General features: G+C 35.0%; 1 protein-coding gene across 1 annotated transcript; it reads right to left on the reverse strand.

The window, feature by feature from the left end:
- Positions 1–6,353: 6,353 nt before the first annotated feature.
- On the reverse strand, positions 6,354–11,588 carry LOC114713056 (monocopper oxidase-like protein SKS1). The gene is made up of 9 exons (XM_028897633.1): positions 11,439–11,588; positions 10,538–10,647; positions 10,181–10,451; positions 9,896–10,034; positions 8,946–9,312; positions 7,974–8,339; positions 7,809–7,887; positions 6,930–7,129; positions 6,354–6,760 (listed from the first exon to the last, which is right to left on the reverse strand). Exons 1-9 carry the CDS (start codon positions 11,586–11,588, stop codon positions 6,658–6,660), a joined length of 1,785 nt encoding a protein of 594 aa, XP_028753466.1. The 3' UTR covers positions 6,354–6,657.
- Between the last annotated feature and the right edge of the window lie 247 nt (positions 11,589–11,835).

Consider the following 11,835-nt stretch of genomic DNA (forward strand, 5'->3'; position numbering starts at 1 on the left):
ATTTACTCACATCAAGCACTTCAAGCAGTTGTCGGCGGAGCAATTCTTTTTCTCTATATATAGTAGGCAGCTAGAGAATCTGCAAGACTTGGCAATGTATAATCACCTATATGCTATAAAGTTAAAAGAAATTAACCATGTACAACAAAATAGAAGTAAAACAATGTGCTGGCTAGTTTCTACTCAACCTGGGTTCAATAATTCAACATGCAAATGGTAAAAGCTAAATCAGTCATTGCAAATGAATGTCCTAGCTGGTTATATCAAACTGTGAATGTCATCAAGGTATACGTATCTTAAACTCAAAATAATCTACCCGCACACTTTCCAGCAGTACAAGATAGATTAGTTGCAGGTATATGTGAAAGGTATTGAGAAGCTGATAAATATGAATAATGAAATGATAGAATCTCCGAGGATGCCGTTTATATAATACCATCATATTTGAAGTAGATGATTCTGCATAATATCTTTAACTATTCTATAACTGTAGAAGTCCCTGCTGCATGAGTTGATGATATGGAGATAAGAGTTTAAATGTGGATATATGACTACGTGAGAGGTCAATCTGCATAAAATTTTCCATTTCATTAGACCATATTTCAGTATTCATAGATGCAGATAATGGACTTAATTAGAAAGCCAGAAAATATAATCCTCTGTTAGATGCTGCCTTAGAAAATTTGTGAGAGCTTTCAAAAATTCAGAATCAAAACCAAAAGCCTTCTGAACAATGTCCCTTGTCCAGCCATTTCAGGACAAAGAGTAGAGAGAACAAAAGAAAAAAGAACACAATAAAGAAACAAACATTAACTGATATTGATAAATATATAAAGTTGATGGACATGATGAAGTATGAATGCCGTAAAGTCCGTGTGATCATATTGCTTCATATTTCAAAATGGAATTTAAATAAGTTTGAATTCAGCAATAACTAGTGGCAACTTTTTGACTGAAGAGGAACAAATTCATAGATAAGAAGACTGAAACTGACGAACAATGATGGATGAAGGGAGAAAGGTTCGGTAATTCAGCAGGTTCAAGTAGATAGAGAGAACATTGGAGTAACAGCAGCAAATAATTCATTTTTTATATAGTATATTGGTTGGTGACTCCAATGAACTGTCTGATGCCCCTCCATTTCCACCAGGAGTAGATTATGATTCTGAATTTTGAAAGTTCAAAGATGTTGAAATTCCCATATTATCAACACAAATAAGCAACAAGATGATATTGCATAGGTAAGCCCCCTCCCAGCATCAAATTGTGCTCGCAGGAGTTACAATTTACAAGGAACACATTAAACAAAAATGGAAGCCAATGAGGACACGCCTCACCAGCAGTAAAACAAAATAAACCAAAACCGTAAGAAATTAACACGAGAACTATTAACTTACTGATTCTGAATAAACTAGTCTCAATCAGAAGGACATAACCCACATCTAGTTGTGCCAAAGAATGGGGATAATTTCCTTGTTGTGGATAAGAAAGGGGACAAATCCAACTGAGGCTCTTTGAAAACGAAGATCATTCTATGTTTGGGGATAATGCGAAAAAAAGAATGGCATCAAAAGTTCAAGTAAAGAAAAATGACACAATAACTAAACAATACATGGATTGAAAGACCTAATTTCAGAATTGAAAAGAGTGCTGGACACATTTCCCAATAGAATAACAGCTATATCATACAATCATTCTATGATAGACAGCATTTGAATAGACAAGAACAAGGAAGGCAAAAACAAAGTACATGAAAATACCCTAAATTAAGGTAACTAGTATTCTTCTGAGTCAATCTCTTCCTCTAATGATGGAACATAACATTATACAATGGCAGGTGTGGTTGCATCCTTCTTGGCCGGGGACTTCGTATATTGCCATATGTTCCATGGAGTGTATGGATAAGCTTAAAGAAGCTTCCCATAAATAATAAAACAAATAAAATAGACCACCAAGGAAGGTTCAGCATCAAAGATATTAAAGTGGCAACAGTCAGAGCCAAACACAGACATGAGAAATCCAAACTGAGAAGCGAAACCAGGGAACATGAACTTAGCCGAAGAAGACAAGTAATATGCGACTGAACATCCCACGGAAACCATGAAAACCACAGGACGAAGCTCAAATGGGGGGGGACTCGTCCCTGAGCTTTGTATCTGCAGGAAATTGAGCAGAACGTGCATAATGGAATCGAAAATGGAGTTGAAAGAAGAGGATTGGTGGGAGAAGGTGAAGAGACATTGATATTGAAGAAGAACACAGCACAAGGGACTCGTCTTTCTGGATAAAAGCTGTTGCGGCTCTGGCTGTTTGTTCTATTCTGTTCGCTGCACAGAACTAAAGAGATGAGTCACATTACATGATCCTGGGATGATCCGGCACTTTAGTCATCTCTCTTAATTTTCTCTTTTCTGCTCTTCTTTGTTACTGTTAAGAAAATATCCATAAAATTAATTTAGAAAAAAATTCATCAACATATGAAATAAAAAAATTATTATTATTTTGGAATCATTTAAGAAAATAGTACTAACAATATAGGTCAAAAATACAAAATAAAGAAAAAAATATGAGTAATTTGATCAAATTTTTTATATTTATTATATCAAGTTAGTCAATTACGTGTGGTCTAATTTTTTTCCTTATGGGTTTATACAAAAGTAGGGTTGGTGGATAAGAAAAGGAATTGAAATATGTGATGGATATAGGGGTGCTTGGAAAGCTCAATAATTATTTTTTAGAAGTACTTTTTTGTAAATCAAGACAAATTTCCTCATATATTTACTTTGTATACCATAAAAGCACTTGTGAAATTATGGTTTTGATTTTATCCAAACACCTCTATAATTTTGAAAATGCATACATACAAAAAAGGGATGTAATGAATAAACCAAACATTCAAAGACCTCATCATCATCATCATATTGTTGTTTGCTTCGGCAGCTAAGCTCCGGCTGAGACTATTATACTCATTCTGGTTCTCAGGCCACGGCAATAGCAACGTGGATAGCTTGCTCACAAGTACCTGCATTGAGGTCACTAGTTTCACCCTAAACAACGTTAGACGTTCCAGCAATCGTGGTACCATGTCTGCGTTCATCTTCACTGATCTATTAGGGACGTCCACACTTGGTATTCTGAATTTGGAATGCGGTCATTATATGCTTATATATTAAGTAACTTCACACCTGGGACAGAAGTGGAGTTTTGGGTCCACATAGAACCACTTTCTTCTAGAGTTGTCTATTGTTAGGTGATTAATATGGATGAAAACAGGCTCTAGGCTTTTTAAATTTAAAGCCTGGTAGGAGGTTTGCAAGTCTCACCTGACTAATTTTTCAAAATTTATTTTATTAACACATGCCAAAGCATATATTTGTATAGGTTTTTAGTGAGCTTAAAGCCTATTTACGACATTCAAAACTTAAAACATAAGGTCTTTTTAAATATGTATTTCTCTGGTCTTATTTTTTGAGTAGAAAGAGAAGATATTTTTTTATCCTATTTATAGGACATTTAAAAAAAATTAAATATAAATATATAATTTTTTTTATTTTTTAATTATTGTCTTGATTTTATTTATATAGTAAATAAGAAAAAAAATTTAAAATTATTAAATTTTAAATAAAAGTTAATAAAATTTGAAGTTGTTTTTAAAAAAAACTTTTGAAAAAGGTTTGAAACCTATTAGAAGGCCGAAACCAAAGCCTAAAAGTAAGCTTATCGGTAGGTTCATATTCTGAGTTTAAACTCGGGTTAACTAAGGTGTCGTCTGGTGTAACCTATATACATGCCTAAGGGTATACGCTTTTTAGCAATATTGTCCCATCAAACCCAAAGACTCTCACATAGAATTGTTTTGTAGCAACAGTTGTTTCTAGGGTAACCCAAAATTCCACGCTTTTTAGCAATATTTTGTCTCCGTGGGTCCCATCAAAGCATCACAGAGAACTATTAGTCTATTGAAAAAAAAAGAAAAAACAGTTCAGAGTTGCATCCATCCGATTGTGGGACGCAGAGCTCCACTTCTCCTCCTAGACAGGAGCAGGTTTAAAACAACACAAAAGAAATTTCTCTGGAAGATCGTCATGCTAGGTAGAGTAGCTTTACAAGATCTTGATAATTAATAATTTGGAACCGGGCGAAAAAGAACCGAACTTGGTCCCAATTATTGAAATATAGTTAATTAAATGGTCAACAATTATTCCTTTTATTAGATGGTTCACATCCACCTCCTCCTTCCATCACTGCAACTACAGAACCTATTCCACCTTGACCAGTGTTTGGCTTTGTCTCTATTCTTATTTCTTCTCTTTCTGAACCTGTTATTGGTCAAGTTATTAAGCACAAATCATCACGTTCCATATATGGCTTGCAGCAGAATATTGTTCGCACAAAATCAAGCTCGTTTACTTCTTTTGCATAATCAGATTTCAATTTTATTTTTTTAAAAAAGGTGAATATCAGTGTTTGACTATTTTAAAAGGACCATTGGTTTCTGAATTACTATCTTCGGTTTCCAATATAAGAGTTAGTTTGATTTTTAATTTGATTCTAAATATAAGTTTACTTTGTTTCTGATATGTATCTATTTTTCTAAAATAATCTTTATAATAATTGCACACGAAGTGTTAGTAAGGATATTTTAAGGAATACAACACCTATTTGTTACAAATAACTAACATAACTAATTAGTTTAATCTAATTAAATTAATCAACTAGTTCTTATATTAAGTATCATATTAATTAAGGACTGCCGGGATGCTTGTTTCTGATTCTGACTTTGCTACTTATCTCCTACGTGGGCGTGGTACATATTTCGACTCTACTGTAGCATCATTAACTACAAGAGCTTTGGATGTAACACCTGAAGTTATCTTTTGATTCATGAAGCTCCTTTCACACGACATAATTATGTTACGCCAAGATTACCAGATGCTTCTGCAAATTTTAGAATATTTTTAAATCTTTAGAATCACATTAAGGGTCAGGAATTTTGTCTATTTAGAATCCAAGTTATATTCAGTTATTTTTAAGTTGTGAACGGAAAATTTATTTTATGTATTTACATGTTAGTGTTGTATTCTTGATAAAATACTTCTAGTTTATAAGAGTTTATTAATTGGAATCCTTGAACTTTTACCGACAAGTCTTTGGACAGAGGTGTTGCTCGTTTCTTTCAGGGCTAGTTTCTGATGTTCATTAGCCCCTGACAAATATTAAAATATAAAAGTGGATTATTAACGTTTTCCGAAAAGCAGAAGTAAAATAATACAAAATACAAATAAATAACTATGCTGAGACCACACATGTTTAAGCTCAACCACTTCATAAAATGAGAATTTGAACTACTTTAATAAATAAATCCATTACATGTTTCCTTTTTTTTTTAAAAAAAAAAAAAGGGCAATCACAACTTGAAATGACAAGAAAAGAAGTTGGCAAAAAAAAAAAACACAAGAAAAGGAAAAATAACTTGGCTGCGCTAATTAATATATGAAATACAAACAATTCTATGTTTTATGTCTGAAGTTCTGAACTATACAAGTTAAGCAATCCGACTAGAAATTTCTTGGAATAAAATATTTAATTGATATAACAAATTAAAACAACAGCTTGAACTCTCAGAATGTCAGGTTTTGTGTGAAGTTTCCATGAAACTTCCAAATGAAACTTGATTTTTGATAACCAAGCAGCATGAAATAGGTGTGAACGCGAAAGCTGTCCGCGTATTCTGCTTCGAATGATATAGGAATTCATTTATTAGTCATTTTTTAGTTAAATTTCCTTCAATAATTTTATTTGAAATTAATTTCTTGCTAAAACATTGCCTTTAAAATCGGGAAAAAAATGATAGAAAAATACTTGTTGAATTTTAAAAAAACAGGTCATGGTAAATATTCTGGTAATGATTTTTATTACTTAAAATCTGTCAAAATATCCTATTTGTCATTTTGAAATTTAACATGTATTTTCCTTTTTTTTTTTTCTCGAAACTAAGCTTGAAATTTGCCAGTAAACATGCTTTTTTTCAACAAATTCATCAATGAAACTACTCACATTATCTGTTTTTTTTTTCAGTTAACGTGATCAATTATTCTGAGGGGAAAAAAATTTCCAAGGTCTTGCAAGATGGGATAAACTGTGTTCAGCCTACCAATGTGGTGACGTGAACAGTTAAGGGTTACATCACTCCTTTGGGCTTACCAAGTGGTTCTGAAGTTATGAGCAGAATTCATCATTTTAGTGGGCTCAGTTGGGCCATCTTGATCAGCTCAATTTATTCTCTTTTCTTAAAAAAAAAAATCTAGAAGGCGGAGAGAGTAAAAAAGCCGGGGAAAAAACATGGGCAAAGGATGCATTCATTGACTAAATTTGAGTAGACATTATAGAATGTCTAAAGAACTAAACAAATCTGATTTTTGAATATAGATAAAGAATGATCAAACCCAACTAAATCATTGATTCATCTTTTAGTCGATTAACAACTAGGTTTAAAAGAAAATCAGGGCAAACCAAAAGAAAATCTTGACTCAGACCACTCTTTAGACCTAAAAATTAGTATAACCCTTTGGGCATACTATTCTACAGATCTCCAAAACCCTAACACATCAGTAAAACTGTGAACACGCTAACCTCACAGGCATACAGCAGTGAAGCTTAGCTATATAAGAAAATGGCAGTGAAAAGTGCCAGCATCATCGTCATGTAATGCTTCAAGTTTACTCCAAAAGTATGAGCTCCAGAAGAGTGGTGCTGCTCCCTGCAGGCAAAATTCATAAAAAAAATCATTTAAAAAAAAAAAAAAGACAAACATTTTATGTCAAATTACTGAGTTCTCAACAATATTTTTCTTCTCGTGTTATGATGATAATATTAAATGACTCAATAATAAACAATTAATCAAGTGACGGGTTGGAAGGATTGGATACTTTTGAAGAGACTTGAGGGGTCCACAGTATAGAACATTATCTGGTGCTGACATTTCTGTCTTCCCATTTTCTTCAGGATTGACAATCCTCAGATATGTTTCCTGGCCTAGATACCACCTGTCTAGGTTTTCTGCTCTCAGGTTCCATGCCCCAGTGTTGTCAAGAGAAACAAGGATTGCAGTCCATGCTTCAGGGAAAACCTATTCATTGGGAACACGGACACTTCAAACCCAACACATAACAGAACTCAAATCCCCTAATGGTTGGAGATTATTGCATGGCAACACATCAGGCAGTCATTAAGAAAAAGATCACAGAGATACGGAGCATGAATATAAAGCATCTGTAGGTGCAATTTTAAGTGCCGGCTACTATGAGTGTCACTCCATCATTGAACCACTTGAGCTCCATAGTGATAAAGAAGATGCTAACATATACATGCACAATCTCAAAACCAGGAACTAGAGTTCTTGATGGTCTCACAAACCACTTTTTATACGGTCAAATAACAGTTAACAATGTACCACTACAATTACAATGAAGCTCGAGGTACTTCTAACATTCAGTCGGCTTCATATGGAAAAAGGCTATTCTCATTTCTAAGTAGCTGAGAAGCGTTCAAATCCGAAGGACGCTCGAGAAGAGCAAACAATGAAGATCGATTCAATTGCTCATCAAATTTCAAGATTTGACCATGGGAAAATATTCATTCAGGAGTTTTTCGAAGCTGAGCTAAAAAGGTGTGTACTCAACAAAAGAAAATCCCAGGAAGTCGGGTGCTTGCAAAAGACAATCACAATAACAATATGGCCATGGGATATGTAAATGTATGGCTTTCTTGTTCCGGCAAAGGGATATATTTTCCAAAGGAAAACAAACCTGAATTGTGCTGCGTGAAATTCCATCCCACTTATTATATGTACCTCTGGAATTTTCTGTCCACTCATCATAGCCCATCCTGGAGTCACAAAACTTTTGAACTCAGTGATCGCAGACACTATCATACCTTTTAAGACACCAAGGGAAAAGAAAAGGGGCTCTTACCCAACAACAAAGAAGGAGTAGCCATCCATGTGAAAGCTCTGTATTGTGGTGTCATTATTGTGCAATATAATCTCAATGAATCCTCCATATGTAGCATTAATTAAAGATCTGTCCGTCACTGGAGCTCTATTCAGTGGCTTACTGGGAAAATCAAGTTTATAAGTTCCTCTCAACTTGTGGTGGTCAGCGAGCCTAAATGGTATCTCAGGTTTAACAAATGAAATGCCATTGATGGCAGCTCGAACATGGCCATTGATAAGCATTGGAGGCAGAACCTTCAACATATAAGTGTCGGTTATATTAATGGAGCCATACCGGAAGGACCCTTGAGGATTGGGACGAGCTCCACTGGCAGATGTATTTTGCCTAATCAACAAAGGAACCTTAGAACATGCAGTAGACCAGTTCATGAAATGATCAAGATGGAAACGGCTGCCTTTTATTTACTTGCAGCCATAGAACAAATTATACCAAGTAAGCATACCTGTTATGATAGAATTTTTAGGGAGAACAGCAATTAAGGACCTTATGAGAATATTAATGTAGGATGAGGACTTTGAAGTTGTAAACATAAAAAGTTTCAGCTGTAAATTTCAAAATTTAGTTGCAAACAAATCCTCATTTTATATTAATTTCTTTATCGTGCCCTTAATTGTCATTCTCCCAAATTTTTTAAAGATATTGTAGGCATAATTCTTCTTCTAAATATCAAATGTAAAACCAAGAGGACAATTCATATAGGTCACCAACAATGATGAACTACTCTACCCTCATATACTTAGTAAATAAAACAAATTAATGAATCACTATGACAATAGTTTGATTTTTTAATAAATTTCAACTATGGGCATTAAATTGAGATTTAATAATGCAAAATCGACATATATGTGGTTTTCTGCACTCAGAAGAATAATTCAAGCAACCAATCCCTCTAGTTGAAATGTTAACTATATCAAATTCCAAGTGACAAACCTGACACTTCTCGCTTGGTTCATTGATGCCTCCTTGTCATAAAAATCATTGGGTGGATCAGGGAGAGGGCCGGTCACTGGTCCCTTGGAATTGGAATAGTGTAAAACTGCAACACCTGTAACCCTTTGCCATAATGATTCATTAACAAACCTGGCACTTGCAACAATATAGTAGTCTGTGCTTGCGTTCTGGTCCATGGAAACCAGAAAAGTGTATGACTGCCCAACATGAATATCAAATTGAGTATAGTTTGATTGACTTGTGTAACAACCCTCTGTTTCTACCAAGAGGAGATTATGATTCTGAATTCTGAAGTTCAAAGTAGTTGAAATTCCCACATTATGAACATGAATCCGATAAGTCTTGCCTGCCACATATAATTTTAATCCCAATAAGTATGCAAACCGTTCCAAAAGGTTACCGTGCAGATTGCTAGATAGCATTTTAAAGGATAAGATATAACCTAATATTTCAGTACCAACGAGGTCAGGAATGCAGTTATTGCCAAGTGGCATAATTCCAATATAATTTGAATTTCTTACACCAACTGAGTTCTTACAATATTCTTGATTAAATGCCTTCTTCAAAGCATAACCAAGAAAATATCCAAAGATGTCAAATCAGATTGGTTAAGATACATGCAAAAGAAGCAGCAAAATCACATTTACATTAGCACTAGAACCCAGCAATAGCAATCAGGAAATGAAGGGAGACCCTTGCAAATGAAAATAAGAAAATTTACAGGGAGAAAGAAATAGGTTAAAGTGTTTTGAACATCAAAATTACAAAGACAGATCATTGTGCATGAAAATTGCCGACTGGGAAGATGGCCATTCGATGGAAGAAAGAAAAGCAAAGTACATAGATGAAACGGCAGTATCTTTAATAGGAGGAAAAACAAAGCATAACATGTGTAGCAAATCAAAGGGAGAAAATAGAAATAATAATACCTGGATCAACATTAATTGTTTCATACTCAATACCACCAGGTACCAGAGAAGTGTTATAACGATAAGGCCCCTTTCCATTAATAAGGACTCCATCTGGCATGCCCAGGCTCTTTCCCTCGTCCAGTGTTTTTCGCAGGGCCTAAATTTAAGAGATGCAGGTATAAAAGAAACCAATCAGAACAAAACCCATCACCATTATATACAGAATAATCCAAAAGCTTTCATAAAAAAGGATAAAAAGAATGATCCAAAAACATAAAAAACAAACCCAAGAGAGTTACTGACTGTATGGGTCTGAGTAAACCAGTCACCAATCAAAATGGCAATATCCCCATCTGGTTGTGCGAAAGGAATGGGGATTTCTTTCCTTTTGTTGATCACTAAGGGGCCAAAGCCACCAGAAGCTCTTTGAAAACCAAGAGAAGGGAAGTAGAAGTAGCTTCCAATCTGATCTTTGACTTGAAACTGGTATGTCCAATTCCATTTGGAAGGAATTGGACAATTTGTGCCAAGAACACCGTCCTGCCATGAATTACGTCGCATTTGAACACCAGGCCTGTCACAATCATGTGACAATTTTGTTAAATCACAATCATTGAACAAGAGAAGTGTAAAATGACATGGAGAGGAAACGGAGCCAACCAAGTAATGAGGAGATCTTCATCCAATTCATTCCATACATTAACAACGGCGTTGTTATTTGTAGTAACGTTGATAAGAGGGCCAGGGAATTTCCCATTGACGGCAATGACCTGCAGTCAGATTTTATGGAGCAGTGAAGCCAGACATATTCTTATCAAAACTCAGTTTGTTGTACTCGTTCGTCTGAAAGCAAGAGAACAATATTTTCTTTTCCCCAGGGACGAAAACAGAACGGCATCAAAAATTTAAGGAAAGAAAAAGAGATAAGAATAGAACAATACGTAGACGGAAAAAGGAATTAAAAATCCTTAAGAAATCCCACAGTGACCATAACGAAATTCCAATATCAATTTCAGTTTTACACGGATCAAATATTTGGCAAGTTGATTACCTTGCCAGTCTAGACTTATTCAGCGATGCTAAAAAAGCACGAGCTCACTGAATACTAGCTAAAATAGTACAAAATACAAAACAGAAAATACGAACCGTATGAAAAACGGGAGTCCAAATTTAAGAAATGAAAAAGGATTGTACAGCGATAGCGTTGGGCGCATTTTCTACAAGAATAACAGCTGGAATCCATCCATTCAGTATTTTAACATTTAAGAAATATTAGATAGCATTTGAATAGAGAATAAGAGAAGAAAAGGAAAGAAATAAAATAAAACCCCAATCAGCAATGCAATAAAGCAAAATTTCCCAGCATATACGACACGCCATTTCTGGAAAGAAAAATGAGAAACAAACAGAAAAACACCAATCCCGAGCGAAGCGAGCCCCGGAGAAGGATCAAAACCAACGTTAATGATCATAAACCACAAGAAAAAAGAATAACAAGAAGAAGAAGAAGAATGTAACAGAAGTTTACAAAGGACCAGCATGAGTAGAGAAAAGAGCGAACCCGTTGAGGCACACCAAGAGGCGAGACGGTGATATAGGAGAAATGAAGCTCACTGAAAACGTAAGGGTCTCCCGCGAAGCAGAGGGCTGAAAGCAGAGCAATGTGTAAAAACGAAAACAGAGCGAAGGAAGAGCAGCGGTTAAGAGCCATATTGATGGGTTTGAAAGAAAGTCCCAGAGGTTTTGTGGTTAAATACATAATATATATATATATCTATATAGAGAGAGAGAGAGAGAGAGCGCTCTTTGCCAGTCTTTGGTCATTTGGTGGTTTTACTGGTTTGCGTGCGAGAGGAATAAAATACCCCGCCTCCCACATGTCTTCGTTTGTGAAAACTGAAAAGTACTGTGCATTGGTCAATGACTGGCTACCGGTTCAGCCCGTAAACAACCAAGCT

The sequence above is a fragment of the Neltuma alba genome, unplaced genomic scaffold (assembly GCF_004799145.2).
Source record: "Neltuma alba isolate B1F8T4 unplaced genomic scaffold, ASM479914v2 tig00011414_pilon, whole genome shotgun sequence".
In the NCBI taxonomy this organism is placed as follows: domain Eukaryota; kingdom Viridiplantae; phylum Streptophyta; class Magnoliopsida; order Fabales; family Fabaceae; genus Neltuma; species Neltuma alba.